The sequence below is a fragment of the Giraffa tippelskirchi genome, chromosome 3 (assembly GCF_054371585.1).
Source record: "Giraffa tippelskirchi isolate mGirTip1 chromosome 3, T2T-mGirTip1v1.2.pri, whole genome shotgun sequence".
In the NCBI taxonomy this organism is placed as follows: domain Eukaryota; kingdom Metazoa; phylum Chordata; class Mammalia; order Artiodactyla; family Giraffidae; genus Giraffa; species Giraffa tippelskirchi.
In genome coordinates, this window is record NC_137277.1 from 50,581,438 (window position 1) to 50,599,381 (window position 17,944).

At 39.9% G+C, this 17,944-nt stretch overlaps 1 protein-coding gene across 20 annotated transcripts in view; it reads left to right on the forward strand.

Annotated features, from left to right (window-relative positions):
• The window catches only part of BCAS3 (BCAS3 microtubule associated cell migration factor), a 611,473-nt gene that overhangs the window by 18,136 nt on the left and 575,393 nt on the right, over nt 1–17,944 (forward strand). For all 20 annotated transcript variants that reach the window (XM_081584989.1, XM_081584991.1, XM_081584990.1 and 17 more), the window contains one exon: nt 11,268–11,374. In XM_081584989.1, coding sequence (XP_081441115.1) covers nt 11,268–11,374 — 107 coding nt within the window. The remainder of the gene's footprint in view (nt 1–11,267; nt 11,375–17,944) is intronic.

Genomic DNA, 17,944 nt, shown 5'->3' on the forward strand with positions numbered 1-17,944 from the left:
TGGTCAGTTCTAATATCAAGGTTTAAGAATATACTTAGATGTCAGTTTTTCTATTCAACAGGATTGTTATTTTAGTTGCATGTGATCAGTTTAAGGGGAAAAAGTTTTTAATTGTGGTAAAATGTGCTTAACATAAAATTTACTGTCTTAACCATTTTTGAGTGTACTGATCTGTAGTTGTAAATACATTCACATTGTTACACAACCAATCTCCAGAGCCGTTTTTATCTTGTAAAACTGGAACTATACCCATTAAACAATGCTACGTTCTCTCCTTCGCACTAACTCCAGGCAACCACCATTCTACTTTGTCTCTGAGTTGGAGATACTTAAGCCACCTCATAAGTGGCATCATTCAGTGATATCATGCTGCTGCTGCTGCTAAGTCGCTTCAGTCGTGTCTGACTCTGTGTGACCCCATGGGCTGCAGCCTACCAGGCTCCTCCGTCCATGGGATTTTCCAGGCAAGAGTACTGGAGTGGGGTGCCATTGCCTTCTCCGAGTGATATTATACATGTGTCTAAATTTGCTTTCTTTTTAAGTCTGTGTGATATTCTGTTTTTTTTTTTTTATCATTTTATCTTTTCATAGGTGATCATTTGGGTTGCTTCCACCCTTTGGCTTGACAAAGAATGGTGCTTTTAATAATTATTTTTACAAATAACTCTTTGAGTCCCTGCTTTCAGTTCTTTTTGAGTAATACCTGTAAGTGGAATTGTTGGCTCATAAGTTCTTTTTAATTTTTTGAGAAACCACCATGCTGGTTTCCATAGGGAATTCTTTTTAAACCTGCTCCGATGGCTGGGAAGAATAGAGGCTTAATCGCTTGAGTCTTTCACTTCTCACTGCTCCTCTCTGACGCTTACTTCTCTTCTCCGGCTTCTCTAACGAGGTTGGAGCAGTGATTGCTCAAAGCTCTCTGTTCATAACTTTATGATCAAAGAGGAAAAAAGGGTCCACTGGGCAATCTAGCATGCTCAGTCTGGATTACCTTCCAGTTATGGGAATAGTTGCAGTGGCCAAGGATGTGGTTCTAGAATTGGCTCAGCTGGTTGTGTGCCTGTACAGCCCTGTGCTTGATGCGGGGAGAGGGTAAGATCAGTTATCAGAAAAGGAGGAGGTATAGAGTAGGAAGTGTGTGAGGCATGCAAAGAGAGTAGAGGCTGTAAGCCTCTGTTGCTCTAGTGTGCCTGGGTCCCCATTTCAGCTGCCCCCTAGACATCTTCACTTCGATGTCCCCAAATGCCTCAAACTCTTAATCGTTTCCCATCTAACTACGACGCTCCAATATCTATACTTTAACCTCACTTGCCTTTCAAAAGTCACTAAAAGCAGAGAACTTTTTATACCTTGGAATCTTTGCACAGGGGATCTGGCTGAAATGAACATTTCAGCCTTAATCCTCATTCAGCTGTTGTGTGCACATGAGTGCTCTCAGTCACTCAGTTGCGTCCAGCTCTTTGCGACCCCATGGACTGTAGACGGCCAGGCTTTTTTGCCCATGGGATTCTCCAGGCAAGAATACTGGAGTGGGGTGCCATTCCCTCCTCCAGGGGATCTTCCCGACCCAGTGATCAAATGCACATCACCTGTGTCTCCTGCATTGGCAGGCAGAATCTTCAGCTTTGTGCCACCTGGAAAGCCCCTCATTCACCTATTAGCATCTACTAAAAGTGAATTTCCAGTTTTTAGACTGGATGTTGGTAGAATATTGCTGCTATCAATATGCATGTGAAATACAGAAGAAGCTGGTTTGGGAGGAAAGATTTAATTTCACTTTACACCTCGATTTTTGAGGTGAGCAGAAAATCCAGTATCCCCCCTCCCCCTCCCAAGTGCAAACATTTTTCTAAGGAGGGAGAGTGTACTGAGTGTGCTAATAGGTGAGGTTAACAAATAAGATAGACTGTAAAAATATTTGATTGAAATATAGTTGATTTACAGTGTTGTGTTAATTTCTTCTGTGTAGCAAAATGATTGTTATACATATTATACATTCTTTTTCACTTTCTTTTTCATGATGGTTTATCACAGGGTATTGAATATAGTTCCTTGTGCCATACAGTGGGATCTTGTTTATCCATCCTATATATAATAATTTTCATCTGCTAATGCCAAACTCCCAATCCTTCTCTCCTCTACCTCTCTCCTCCTTGGCAGCCACAACTGTATTCTCAGTGAAGATAGACATGTTGTTGAAGGATGAGTGAATCAAAGGAGAATGTTGTAATTATCTAAAACCACAGAGGAAATGCTACATATCACTATAGGAAAAACTGTAAAGTCCATATTTAGGGGAGAAAAAAGAAACCAATAAAAAAGGTAAAGAGCAGTTATAGAATAACCAGTGATGGTATGATAGAAGATATAAAGATAAAGTCAAAGAATAAGGATTACTTAAAGCTGTAATAGTTCTGAAGAATAACCTAAAATTTTTACAAAATTAAGAGCTTCACTCAAAAGTAATGAAGTCTGCTCTGCCACCATCCAGAGAAAGAAAAATAGCACAAGTGACTAAGCAGAACCTAAAGTAAGAGAAAAAAGATTTTTGTATAATGACCTCAGGGTTTTATATGTGGCATTTGAGCCCTTCTAAAAGTGACAACCTGTGATCAAGGTGGTACCTGTGGTACAGAGATGACTGAGTATCAAGAGTCCTGAGATTGCTCTTCAGCTTTGAGTAAATTGTACCCACCTTGTTCTTTTTTTTTTTGGGTGAGGAGAGCTTCCCTGATAGCTCAGTTGGTAAAGAATCTGCTTGCAACGCAGGAGGCCCTTGTTCGATTCCTGGGTCAGGAAGATCCACTGGAGAAGGGATAGGCTACCGCCTCTAGTATTCTTGGGCTTCCCCGGTGGCTCATCTGGTAAAGAATCCGCCTGCAATGCGGGAGACCTGAGTTTGATCCCTGGGTTGGGAAAATCTCCTGTTCTTGTTAAATTTTTTTCTTTTAGGCCACACAGCATGGCTTGTGGAATGTTAGTTCCCTCACCAGGCATTGAACCTGGGCCCTCAGCAGTGAGAGCAGAGTCCTAGCCACTGTACTAACCAGGAAATTCCCCTAACTTGTTCTTGTCAGTGATAAAATGAAATCTGCTCCTGCTCTACATATAAAACAGGGTTTTTGTGCATCAGATTAGATAATGTATACACAAAGCACATGAAATATTATAAAAGAACATTTAAATGTTAAATGTAAAGAGAATTGGGCTTCCCCCATGGCTCAGTGGTAAAGAGTCCACCTGTAGTGCAGGAGACGCAGGTTCAGTCCCTGGGTTGGGAAGATCCCCTGGAGAAGGAAATGGTAGCCCACTGGTTGGATGGTATCACTGACTCGATGGACATGGGTTTGGGTAAACTCTGGGAGTTGGTGATGGACAGGGAGGCCTGGCGTGCTGCAATTCATAGGGTCGCAAAGAGTTGGACATGACTGAGCGACTGAGCTGAACTGAGCTAGTATTCTTGCCTAGGAAATCCCTTGGACAGAGGAGGCTGGTGGGCTACAGACCATGGGGTCACAAAGAGTCGGACACGACTGAGTGACTGTTGTTGTCCGACTCTGCAATCCCATGGACTGCAGTACACCAGGCTTCCCTGTCCTTCACTGTCTCCTGGAGTTTGCTCAAACTCATGCCCATTGAGTTGGTGATGCCATCCAACCATCTCATCCTCTGTCACCCTCTTCTCCTCTTGCCCTCAATCTTTCCCAGCATCAGGATCTTTTCCAGTGAGTTGGCTCTTTGCATCAGATGGCCAAAGTATTGAAACTTCAGCTTCAGCATCACTCATTCTAATGAATATTCAGGGTTGATTTCCTTTAGGATGGACTGGTTGGATCTCCTTACTGTCCAAGAGACTCTTAAAAGTCTTCTCCAGCACCACAGTTCTTTGGTGCTCAGCCTTTATGGTCCAGCTCTCACATCCATACATGACTATTGGAAAAACCATAGCTTTGACTAGAGGGACCTTTGTTGGTAAAATAACGTCTCTGCTTTTTAACATGCTGTCTAGGTTGGTCGTAGCTTTTCTTCCAAGGAGCAAGCTTCTTTTAATTTCATGGCTGCAGTCACCGTTCACAGCAATTTTGAAGCCCAAGAAAATAGTCTGTCACTGTTTCCATTGTTTCCCCATCTATTTGCTATGAAGTGATGGAACCGGATGCTATGATCGTCTTTTGAACGTTAAGTTTTAAGCCCGCATTTTCACTCTACTCTTTCAGGTTCTTCAAGAGGCTCTTTAGTTCCTCTTCTCTTTCTGCCATTAGGGTGGTGTCATCTGCATATCTGAGGTTACTGATATTTCTCCCTACTATCTTGATTTCAGCTTGAGTTTCATCCAGCTCTGCATTTCCCATGATATACTCTGCATATAAGTTAAATAAGCAGGGTGACAATATACAGCCTGTTGTACCCCTTTTCCAAGGTTGAACCAGTCCATTGTTCCATGTCCAGTTCTAACTGTTGCTTCTTGATCTGCATACAGGCTTCTCAGGAGGCAGGTAAGGTAGTCTGGTATTCCCATCTCTTGAAGAATTTTCCACAGTTTGTTGTGACCCACACAGTAAGAGGCTTTAGTGTAGTCATTGAAGGAAAAAGTAGATGTTTTTCTGAAATTCCATTTCTTTCTCTGTGGTCCTGTGGATGTTGACAATTTGATCTCTGGTTCCTCTGCCTTTTCTAAATCCAGCATGTACATTTGGAATTTCTCGGTTCATGTAGTGTTGAAGCCTAGTTTGAAGGATTTTCAACATTACCTTGCTAGCATGTGAAATGAGTAAAATTATAGGGTAGCTTGAACATTCTTTGGCATTGCCCTTCTTTGGGATTGGAAAGAAAACTGACCTTTTCCAGTCCTGTGGCCCCTACTGAGTTTTCCAAATTTGCTAGCATATTGAGTGCAACACTTTAAGAGCATCATCTTTTAGGATTTGAAATAACTCAGCTGGAATTCCATCATCTTCACTAGATTTGTTTATAGTAATACTTCCTAAAGCCCAGTGACTTCACGCTCCAGGATGTCTGGCTCTAGGTGAGTGACCACACCATCGTGGTTATCCTGGTCATTAAGACTTTTTTTGTACGGTTCTTCTGTGTATTCTTGCCACTTCTTAATCTCTTCTGCTTCTGTTAGGTTCATACTGTTTCTGTCCTTTATTTTGCCCATCTTTGCAAGAAATGTTCCCTTGGCATCTCTAATTTTCTTGAGATGTCTAGTGTTTCCTGTTGCGTTGTTTTCCTTTATTTCTTTGCATTGCTTGCTAAGACTGAGTGACTAAACAATAACAAAAGAGAATTAATTATGCCTTTAGGTTAAATAAGCTTATGATTCTGAATTTTGCTGGATATAGAATCATGTGCTATTAATTTTATGCTAGTGAATTCCTGTCAAAGGAAAATCAGCATAAAAAATTACTGGGACTTTCCTGATGGTCCAGAGGTTAAGACATTGTGCTTCCACTGCAGGGGGCACAGACTTGATACCTGGTTGAGGAACTAAGATCCCCCATGCTATGCCTCATAGCCAAAAAATAGGGAGAAAAAACTACTGATTATGAGCTGTGTTCAAGATTTTAATCTTCATATTTGAGCGATGTGAGGTCACTAATGTCGAGGATAGAAGTGAGTAGGTATGCCATTTTTTGTTTGTTTTTTTTTTCGGCTGTGCCTCATGGCTTATGGGATTTTAGTTCCCCAGCCAGGGATTGAACTGTGGGCCAATGGCAGTGAGTACAGAATCCTAATTACTGGACTGCCAGGAATTTCCCCATTATGTGTATTTGAAAAGATGACTCTGACTCTAATACAGAGTTTGGTGGACAGGGGTGGAGGCAGAAAGTCACTCAGGCTTTTGCAATAGATGTTGTATACAGAGGTGGTGGTGGTGTAAGCAGAGAGCTATTTAGGAAGCTTGCTCATAGATTTATTGCTGGAGGGAAGGAAGAAGGCCGTTCCTGATTTTGCTATCTGGATAGATAATCATGCTGTTCCCCCAAATAGGAAACTCTAGAAGATCATGTTTGGGCAGGAAATCCTGATCTTTAAGTGGGATTTGATCTTTTGTTGACACATCCAAAACCCATACTGAGGAAGTCACTAGCAGAGAGTAACTGAAGCAATGGTTGGAATGAAGTCACATAGGGAGGGTTACTGTAAGAAGAAAAGGGAGTTTAGGAATTTGCTTTGAGTAACTCTAATATTTCAAGAGAAGTTAGAAAAGGATGAGCCAGCGGAGAATATGGTGAGCATTGGTTATAGCTGCTGAATAATCTTAACAAGATATTCTTAAAAAACATATATTGGATTCAACAACTTGAAGGTTACCGATGACCGTAGTAATAGTAAAAGTCACCTGGGAGCAGTGTTGGAGCAGAAACACATTCTGAAATAGATTGCGGTGAATGAGAAATAAAAAACAGATGGCCATTATAAAGAAAGAATTCATCTCCTAGAAAGAGATGAAATAGTGAAGTCAAATAAAGGGAGAGGGATATTACTGGCTTATGATGAAAAAAACCCCCTTATTTAGGGAATTCCCTGGTGGTCCCTGGTGGGTTAAAATTTCAAGATTCCTTTGCAGGGGTGGTAGGTTTGATCCCTATTCAGGGAACTAAGATTTGCACATGCTGCCTGGAGCAGCCAAAAATATAAAAACAAACCCACCGTATTTACTGTGCAAATATATCATAATAAATAGCACAAAAATATGGATCACTGAATTTTCACACATCGTAAATCTGTGGAGCCATAACTAAGGTAAGAAATACAATGTTGCTACCTAATTGCCTAGTGATTCTGAACTTCATATAAAGAGAATCATTCAGTATATAGGCTTTTGTGTCTGGCTTCTTTTGCTTATTATGTCTGTGAGGTTCATCCATATTATGGTATATGGTAGTAGGTCATTTTTTTCCTGTGCTGAGTAGTATTGTATTGTACATTGTATCTGTGTACCACTGTGCTTGTCCTTTCTCCTCTTGATAGACATTTGTGTTTATTCCAGCTGTAATTACTTGATTGCAGTAATATTGTGGTAAGTATTCTTGTCTCCTGGTGTATCTGTGCTGAGGCTTCTAATGAGTTTATACCTAGGGTGGAATTACTTGGTCAAAGGGCATGGGATCTTCAACCTGAGTATATATTGTCTTAACTGTTTTCCCAAGTGGTTATACTGATTTACATTTACTAGCACTAAATAAGCGCCTTTTCACTCCATATCCTGCCAACTCTTGGTTTTGTCATTGTGGTTTTAATTAGCACTTCCTTGCTTACAAATGAGGTTGAGCCACTTTTCATGTTCACTCATGATTGATTTGAATATCCTATTTTTGAATATCCTATTTTTGAAGTGTTTTTCATGTCTCCTGCCTATTTTTCTAATGACCTACCTTTTTCATATTGATTTTTAATTTGTACGTGACTTAGCAACTATATGTAGGTATGTGAATTAGACAAATCCTTGTGGGGTTATAATTGTCTCTTCTCCCAGGCTCTGGCTTGGCTTTTCATTCTCCTGGTCAGGGTGGCTCATGAGCAACAGAAATTCTCCATTTTAGTGTAATAAATTTAATGTAGTAGAATTTGCCAGTTTTTTACAGTAGGAGTTTTTTATGTCCTGTTGTGAAGTTTTTTTCCCTATACCATAATCATGAAAATACATTTCTACAGTGTTCCTCTAGTGTTTTTTGAATTTTAGCTTTGTAATTTATATCTAAAATTCATTGGTATTGATTTATTTGAAAAATTTTAAAAGATAGGAGACACATTAGCATGTTGAAATATTCATTGGGAGTATACAGTACATGGAAGGAATGGGACATACAGGAAAGAAAGGATTAGAAAAAGAGCCCTGAGAAGGTGAGAGAGAATGGGATCCAAAGCAGAATGATTTACTTTATTTTTGTTTGTTTGGAAAAGTTCTATTCATCCTTCAAAACCCAAGGTCATTGAGGCTCTATGAAGTCTCTCTTGGTACTCCAACTTTATCATCTCTCTGTGACGTTAGTCACCTCTGCCCTAGCACCTACATTTATTGTTGCCTTTTTCATGCTGTTTTAGACTCATCAGCTTATACATCTGTCTTCCTCGTCAGACTGGAGGTTTCTCACTTTAAAAATTATTGGAGTATAATTGCTTTCAGTCTGTGGGGTCGCTAAGAGTCAGACATGACTGAGTGACTTCACTTTCACTTTTCACTTTCATGCATTGGAGAAGGAAATGGCAACCCACTCCAGTGTTCTTGCCTGGAGAATCCCAGGGACAGGGGAGCCTGGTGGGCTGCCGTCTATGGGGTCGCACAGAGTCGGACACGACTGAAGCGACTTAGCAGCAGCAGCAGCAGCAGCATAATTGCTTTGCAGTGTTGCGTTAGTTTCTGCTGTATAACACAGTGGATTAGCTATATGTCTACATGTATCCCCTCACTCTTGGACCTCCCGCCCACACCTCCCCTCTCTCCACCAACCCACCCATCTAGGTCATCATAGAGCACCCAGCTGAGCTCCCTGTGGTATACTGCAGGTTTCCACAAGCTATTTTACACATGGTAATGTATTTATGGGCTTCGCTTGTGGCTCAGCTGGTAAAGGATCCGCTTGCAATGCAGGAGACCTGGGTTCCATCCCAGGGTTGGGAATATCCCCTGGAGAAGGGAAAGGCTACCTACTCCAGGATTCTGGCCTGGAGAATTCCTTGGACTGTGTATGTGTAGTCTGTGGGGTTGGAAAGAGTCCTAATCTCCTAATTCATCCCACCCTCTCTTTCCCCCTTGCAGAGTGATTTACTTTAGACAAAAGGAAAGACAATTGTGTGTCATAGAGTGGAATGAGAAGAGAGTGAGTGGTACAGATGCATGTAGGTCTTTGGCAACAGAAAGTTTCTAGATTCCTTGTGTGGTATATGAGACACATTGTCTGCTGAGTAAGAAGAGATTGGGTGGAGTCAGGGCTTGGAGAACACTTTAAGAAAGTCATTGAAATTGTAGAAGAAGTTTCAGAAAATTGAGTACATTTGTTGTGCAGTTTTGAAGGCTCAGTTGAGGTTTGTGGAGATAATTTATAGTGGCGACAATTATGTCTCATTGTATGATTTTCTCTGGAGAAGGCAATGGCACCCCACTCCAGTACTCTTGCTTGGAAAATCCTATGGACGGAGGAGCCTGGTAGGCTGCAGTCCGTGGGGTCGCAAAGAGTCGGACACGACTGAGCGACTTCACTTTCACTTTTCACTTTCGTGCATTGGAGAAGAAAATGGCAACCCACTCCAGTATTCTTGCCTGGAGAATCCCAGGGACGGCGGAGCCTGGTGGGCTGCTGTCTTTGGGGTCGCACAGAGTTGGACATGACTAAAGCGACTTAGCAGCAGAAGCAGTATGATTTTCTCTAGTGGTACTTGGTTGCCATGGAATATACTAGGATAGTGGACTGGTTCATCTAGGATTGAGGTTTTGCTGGTTGGGTGCCATGGAAAGATCCCACGCAAAGGGATAAGTGAATGTAGATGACTGGCAGAAGTTACTGAGATGACTGATCAAAGACCGTGAAAGCAGGAGGAGAGTCAATATATAAGAGGGGCCTAAAGAGTAGGGAGAAGGCAGGGTTTCAGTGGATTGGAGGTCTTAATGAAGTCAGAGAGCGAATCACAAAGCAAATGTTGAGCACACTTGCTGGAAGATAGGGTGGTGATCTGAGAAGAAAAGGCTTGATTAGTGATTTTTGAGGTGTAATAGTTCTGTTCAGTAAGGATATAGTGTATAATACTGATAACAAATGCTTAATATTCACTGATGTGAACTGGAAAAGTTGATTAGAAAAGTACACATAATTCTTTTATTGTGGGCTGTATGTCCAGTGTGTTCAGATGTATCAGGATTTACTATCCCCTGTAAGTAAAGGAACATAATTTTTCTTCCATTGCTAAATTTATATATATTAGAATTCTAGATGGTTACACATCATATTTGTATTTAGTTAATATTGGTAAAATATTTTACTTTGATTTGCCTTTATAGGTGGTTGTGTTCTTGATATTAGTATTTCCTGGGTATCTAGTGAGAGTTTGATTTTTATTTTAGAAAATGTTTTAATTAGAAAAAAATTTTTAACGTAGCATGATTTTGTGACGAGTCATCATGTTGGCACAGTGCTTCTTGCGCCAACTTGCACACGCCCTCTAACTCTTTGCAGAGGCCTTTACTCCGTTGTTTTTTGGCCCTACCATGTGGCACGTGGGATCTTAGTTCCCTGACCAGGGATCCAACCCATGCCCCTTGCATTGAGGGCACAGAATCTTAGCCACTGGACCTCCAGGGAAGTTCCCCCACTCCTCGCCATCTTCCATCCTGTCTTCCTTATCCTCTGCCTGTTGTTTCTCAGAGTGTCCAGATACAACCTGTGAACCCACACAACTTATGTTGTCTGCCTCTGCTGGGCACTTCTCTGCTGTCCTTCACCTGGCGCTCATGTTTCCCCTGGGTACTGCTGTCACTCTGTCAGGTTCTGTAGTCTGCTCTTCATATGTGATGGAGTGATACTTGGTACTGGTACCCTCCTGAGAGAGTTTGATTTTTAAAACCTACTTGTGCTGATAATTATAGGTACTGTTCCCTGGTGGCTCAGTGGTAAAGAATCCGCCTGCCGATAACAGGAGACGCTGGTTCTGTCTCTGATCCAGGAAGATCCCCTGGAGAAGAAAATGGCAGCCCACCCAGTATTCATGCCTGGAAAATCCTGTAGACAGAGGATCCTGGCTGGCTACACAATAGTCCCTGGGGTCACAAAAGAGTCAGAAACGACTTAGCAACGAAATAACAATGACAAACAAAAAAACACCTACTAGTTTTGTGATTTCAGCTTTCTGTTCACTTTCCTTTAAATGTTTTCCAAAACTTGTGAATTTTTAAAGAAAATATTTATTTGGTTGGATCAGATCTTAGTTGTGGCACCCGGAATCTTCCTTGCTTCCTGTGGGGCCTTTCATTGTGTCGGACTCTTTAGTTGTGGTGCTTGGGCTCAGTAGTTGTGGTGCTCGGGCTTGGTTGCCCCTGCAGCATGTGGGGTCTTAGGTCCCTGACCAGGGATTGAACCCATGTCGCCTGCATTGCAGGGCAGATTGTTAACCACTGGACCACCAGGGAAGTCCCGAAGCTTCTGAACTTTTTATTGAAAAATAATTGAAGTAATCGTTATGCCAATAGCATTAAAGGAGTGTTGTCATTTTTGTTGATTGACATGTGTCTTTTAAATTTCCTCTTCTGTTATTTAATTCTAATGCAGATACATCAAGAAATCTGGAATTTCATGAAATTCATAGCACAGGGAATGAGCCACCTTTGCTGATTATGATTGGCTACAGTGATGGAATGCAGGTCTGGAGCATCCCTGTAAGTATGAAGATGCTGACTCCCTGAAATATGAAACTTCGCAGCATGCTAGCTGGTGGCCATATTTTCTCTAAGGACTCCTCCATTTATTTTGCAAGCAGTTGCTCAGAGACTGCTCTGTGTGGAACCCCATAGAGGCCCAAGGAGTAGGGCAAGTGGGAACTGAACCATGCAGTAACGGTTTGTAAAGCAGGCCAGCAGTTGTGGGGATCACTTTACATGGAAGATCTCACTTCTCATCATGCTAACCCTACGAAGTAGGTATTATTATTCTCTTTTCCTGCAAGTTTTACAAAAGAGTAAAGAGGCTAACCCCTGGAGAAGGAAATGGCAACCCACCCCAGTATTCTTGCCTGGAAAATCCCTTGGACAGAGGAGCGTGGCAGGCTACAGCCCATGGGGTCACAAAGTTAGACATGACTTAATGACTAAACAGCAAAGAAGCTTATAGAAGGCTTAAAAAAATTAGCGATTATTAAAAAAAAATGTTTTGAGTCAGCTAAAACATCCACATGGTACAAAATTTAAGAGGTATAAGTGAGTAACAAAACTCCCTACCACTGTTGTCCTCCGTTTCCCTTATCTTGAGTAGTTTCTAGTTTCCTAGGATTTCTAGTTTCTTACGTATCCTGATTTTTTTAGGCAAATAAGAACATATATATTTCTCCCACCTGCCCTTCCTTAACAGAAGGGGACATACTATACAACTGTCTGTACTTTGCTATTTTTTACTTATGAATTAGTATTCCAAGAGCTTCTCTATGGGATATATAGCCACATTTAATTCTCTTATTTGGACTTTCCTTAATTTACATAACTTGTTTCCAATTATTGGAAACACTTGAGTGTACCCTCCCCTCACCTTTTCTGATATTAGAAACAATGATTTAATACATGAGCTTGAACTAAGGTCATTTTGTGTCTGTGTATCTGTTTAGGATAAATCACAGTTTTGATAAATGTTTAAAATTGCCTAATACTGGTCCCAGTTTCCATCTTCAGTCCTACATGTGCTTCTCTGGGATGACCAAAAGTAAATGTACTAGAAGAGGAAGAGGCTTGGTGGGATCACAGCTCAGTGAAGTGTAGTTGGGACTACATACTTTGGCTTATACTTAGTTATATTCTGGTATTTGGCATGGCCTAGATATCATGTCTTTCCTGTAGATTGGGGTGGAGGGCCTAGTTGGCAGGTGGAACATCTATTGTGTAGTGTTTTTTTTTTTTTGCAGTTGGAGACCTGGGGCCAATATCTCTGCCTTTAATAAATGCATTTACTGCATTGTTTGAAGCCTGTTTTGCATGGGTGGTTCAACTAGAATTTTTTTTCTCCCCTTTTTGGTTCTTTTGGGTATTATGGTTACTTCCTAAAAGATTTATAAGCAACTATATATTGCCTCAAATTTAATGAAATGCTTGATGTTCTTGAGTACAGAATTTGGCTTAAGGATTATTGAGTAATGAATACATTGATCTTCATAATTCTTAAGCATTTTAAGTAAAAATATTGTTTATTCTTTATTCTAAAAATATTATTTATTCTATAAATCACTTATAATGAACTATAGTCTTCCCTCTAATCTTATAGAGGGCTTCCCTGGTGGCTCAGTTGGTAAAGAATCTGCCTGTAATGCAAGAGACCCAGGTTCGATTCCTGGGTTGGGAAGATCCCCTGGAGAAGGGAATGGCAGCCCACTCCTGTATTCTTGCTTGGAGAATTCCATGGACAGAGGAGCCTGGCAGGCTATTTAGTCCATGGAGTTGCAAAGAGTCGGGTATGACTGAGCAACTAACACACACACACATACACGCACTAATCTTATAATAATTATGTATCATATTATTAAATATTTAGGATTTGAGGCTTTATATTTCTTGAAGATTGGCTTTATTTTGCAGAGATAGAAGAATCCTGTTGGTATGTCATGGATCCAGTGAACTTGTTTTTTTGCCTTTGGGGATGTGTAGTTGATGTTTTTTCAAGACCTTGCAATGTTGATTGTAATTGAAGTTATCATGCCAAAGGCATAACAAGGGACCTAAAATGTAACAGTGTTTTGTTTGTTTGCTTTTTCCTAACAAGAGAAATAATTCTAGGTTGTGTTCAGAGGAGAGGATTTTGTCAATGTAACCTTTTCTTATTACTAGAGACTATATTTTGATTCTTAAAAAAATTTTATTTTTTAATGATTGAGTGATTGGAGTATAGTTGCCTTATAATGCTGTGTTAGTTTCTACTGTACAGCAAAATGAATCAGCTATATGTTTATAAATGTATATATATCTTCTTTCTTGGATTCCCTTCCCATTTAGGTCACCACCATTTTGATTCTTTACACTGTTTGTTGACAGACTTGAAGGCAAAGAGGAAGCTAGAGCTTTAACAGGTTTGGGCCTTGTGGGATTAGGGGTGTTGACCAGATTGAGCACATTCCTTTGGTGGTACTCAAGCTGCCCACTTGCTTTGGTTATAATTAGAGGTATCGCTTTTAATAGTTGACTTACGTCTACCTCTGAGTAACTTAAAGTCTTCTGAGTAATTGTAATTACTTCTTTAAAGTAATTCTTATGCCCAGATTGTATTTTGAGAGAACAAAATAATCTTTTCTTCATGGAATTTTCATTGACTGTCAGTTGTTTACTATTGTGGTAGTATAGCCCCTATGAGGACTGGTTCAAGAATTAGGAGGCAGTTTGGAAAAATAAACTCCTTCTGTTGCACTGATGGCACTCTTACTGTGTTCAGAGAGCTTTATATACACATTATCTCATGTGTTGTATGTGTTGTATACTGTGAGAGAGAAGTTACCCTATTTTATAGGTGGTAAAGTCACACTACTTATAAGAGGAGGAGTTGGAATGCAAACCCAGTTCTGTCTGACTTCACATTCAAAGCCCACTGTCTAAGGGCTCTATTTCCTCTCTGCGGTAGCAGAAGATACGCCATGCAAGTGGTATGGCAGCTTAGTGTTAGTTTTCAGTGTAAAATGTTATGATGTACCTTCATATATTCATCCTTTATAGACTAGAGTGAGTTACCCATTACTCTTAACTAAACCCTTCTGAAACTTGTTTATCACTAGTTAGCCATTCAGTAATCATTTAAGTGTTACCATGTGCTAGACTGAGGAGCTTATCTTGGTCAGTCTACAAATAAACCTGGTTCTGAGGGACCTTTGCAGATCGTAAATCGTATTTGCTTTTGAGTTAAGTGAGGGTGGGCAGAAAGTCAATCCTTGTCTGAATTTCAGCTCGGTTTTTGCTTCAAGTTTGTGCCCAAGGTTGATTTTATATAATTGTCCCACCTCTGAGTCTCAGATTAAGAAAATAAACATCCTGGCTAAACATTAAAAAAAAATTGTTTATGACATTTGTTGTTGTTGTTCATTCATGAGTCATGTCTGACTCTGCGATCCCATGGACTGTGGCAAGCCAGGCTCCTCTGTTCAATGCTATCTCCTGGAGTTTGCTCAATCATGTCCATTGAGTTAGTGATGCTTTCTAACCTTCTCTTCCCCTGACACTCTCTTCCCCTTTGCCTTCAATCTTTCCCAGCATTAGGATCTTTTCCAGTGAGTCAGATCTTTTCCAGTGAATTGGCTCTTTGCATCAGGTTGCCGAAGTGTTGGAGCTTCATCTTCAGCAACAGTCCTACCAGTGAATATTCAGGGTTGATTTCCTTTAAAATTGACTGGTTTGATCTCCTTTCAGTCCAAGGGATTCTCAAGAGTCTTTTCTCCAGCACCACAATTCAAAAGCATCAATTCTTTGGTGCTCAGCCTTTTTTTATGAAATGCACAAATGCAATTGAGGCTTAGATGATATTTCAGAATCTAGCTAAATAGAGTTAGCTCTGGAGAAGGCAATGGCACCCCACTCCAGTACTCTTGCCTGGAAAATCCCATGGATGGAGGAGCCTGGTAGGCTGCAGTCCATGGGGTTGCGAAGAGTCGGACACGACTGAGCGACTTCACTTTCACTTTTCACTTTCTTGCATTGGAGAAGGAAATGGCAGCCCACTCCAGTATTCTTGCCTGGAGAATCCCAGGGACGACAGAGCCTGGTAGGCTGCCGTTTATGGGGTCGCACAGAGTCGAACACAACTGAAGTGACTTAGCAGCAGCAGAGTTAGCTCAAAACTGTGCAGAAGTAGTATCTCTACTGCCTAGTCCCTACGACTTTGTGTATGAGATGCCTGCAGGAAAACATCAGTATTCATAGCTTTCCCAAGCTGTCAGGCGCCTTCTGTCAACACATCTGATATAACATGAGAAAGAATGATTATTCATGTTGTTGTTCTGGATAAATAGGTCCCTTTCCCACTCATGCCTAGCAGTGTCATTACCTCTATTTGGTAATGTGAATATCGGTGCTCTTACTTAAAATTCTTTTTTAAAAAATTTATTTTATTTTACTTTTGGCTATGGTGTGTGGCTTGTGGGATCTTAATTCCCCAATCAGGGTTTGAATGTGGGCCCTTGGCAGTGAGAGCACAGAGTTCTAACCACTGGACTGCCAGGGAATTCCTTTAAAATTCTTTTTAAAATTTTTATTATTATTAAAATTTTTTTTTTAATTTATATTTTCTATTTGAAGGATAATTGCTTTACAGAATTGTTATTTTCTGTCAAACATTAACATGAATCAGTCATAGGTATACATGTTCCCTCCCTCTTGAACCCCCCTCCCATCTCACCCCTCTAGGTTGTTACAGAGCCCCTGTTTGAGTTCCCTGAGTCATACAGCAAATTCCCATTAGCTGTCTATTTTACATATGGTAATGTAAGTTAATTAAAAAAATCAGCAGTACATGGACTAAAGACCAAATAGGTTTGTGAAATTTATATGAAAAAAACAGTAGTTCTGTACTTTTCCTTTAACTCCCATAATTCTTTTAGCTCTTGTTATCTTATTTCAGTTATTTTAAAATATCTTGCTTGCATTCTTGGTACATATATATATATACACACACATATACTCTTGAGATATATATATATATATATATTTTTTTTTATTCAGCTAGTCTTACACATAGATTGACTGAGTACCCTGAGGTATGAGAACTTAAAAAGTTTTCATTTATTCAACACAAGTCTGTAATAAAGTATGTATTTTGAGCAAAATAGAGTCTTTTCTCTAATGGAGCTAGTAGAACTGGATTTAAATAAAAATAAAGACAAATTGTAATATGAAGAAACAAGAGGTTATAATAAGGAAGTGGCATAGAAGTAATTAAATTTAGCCACAGTATGATTGGAACAGCAAATAGTAAAGTCAGAGGTTCTGAGGTGGAAATGTTCTTTTCTCTATAGTTGTACATTGAGATTTCTTAAGTTTTTTTCTTCTTAAGAATATTGAGATAAATATCTTTATGATCATGTAATTTAGAGAGATCAGTAAAAGGTATACTAAGGCTCTTGGTAGATTTGCCAAATTGCATTCTTGTAAAGCCATGCCATTTATACTTGCCTCATTCATTCATTAATTCATTCACTCAGCAAAGATTTACTGATTGTCTTTTATGTGCCAGACCTTGTTCAAGGTGCTGGGAAAACAACAATGAGCTAAACAAAACCATTATTCTTACGGAATTTGTATTCTAGGTAGGTGGGTTGAAGAGTGGGGAAGATGATATTAAACATGTACCATGCTTTGATAATAGATAAACACATACCAAGTGTTATAGTTGGGTAGTTGATGTTGTTGTGGGTTGCTGTATTATGTAAGGTAATCTTGGAAAGCCTCTCTCAGTGACTTACAGAGCAGAAGTGTGGAGGAGTAATTCTTGTGGGCATTTGAGGAAGAGGCATTTAAAGGCAGTACCCTCTCATATAGAATTCTGTTTCCTATATTTAAAAATAGCAGGGAGAGGAAAAAAAAAAAAGAAAAATAGCAGGGAGGCACTTTGGTGGAGCTTGGTGAGCAGGTGAAAAATGCTGGGTGTCTTAGAGGTGGTGCTGGGCTACAGTTTGGCAAGGTAAAACTTACAAAATGAACTTTGTACCATTGTAAGAATTTCAAAAATTTTGAATATAGAGCAAAGATGAACCAATTTTTACGGAAAATATATATACCCACCACCTTGATTATACCTTGAAAATTTTTACTATATTTGCTTTATTTTGTCTTTACCTATAGATCTTATCAGGTGCATTTCAAAGTAAATTGCAAAATCAGCATAGTTTCCCTTAACTACTTTTGCATGGCTTATCGTTTACTAAAGTTGAATATTTGATTAGTTTTTAATGTAAAACTTATCCACAGTTAAATACACAAATCTTAATATGTAAATTTCTTGAGCTTTGATAAGTACATGGCAGCCCAAATTTCTGCCAAGATGTAAACCATGATTATCATTCAAGAAATTTCCCTCATGTCTATTCTCAATTTTTCCTCCATCCCATCTGTGAAACAGCCACTATTGTTACCTTATTTTCCACTATAGATTAGTTTGCCTGTAGATTAGTTTTGCCTGTTTTAGTTATGTCACTCAGGCTTAGTTGCTCTGTGGCATGTGGAATCTTCCCAGACGAGGAATCAAACCCATGTCCCTTGTATTTGCAGATGGAT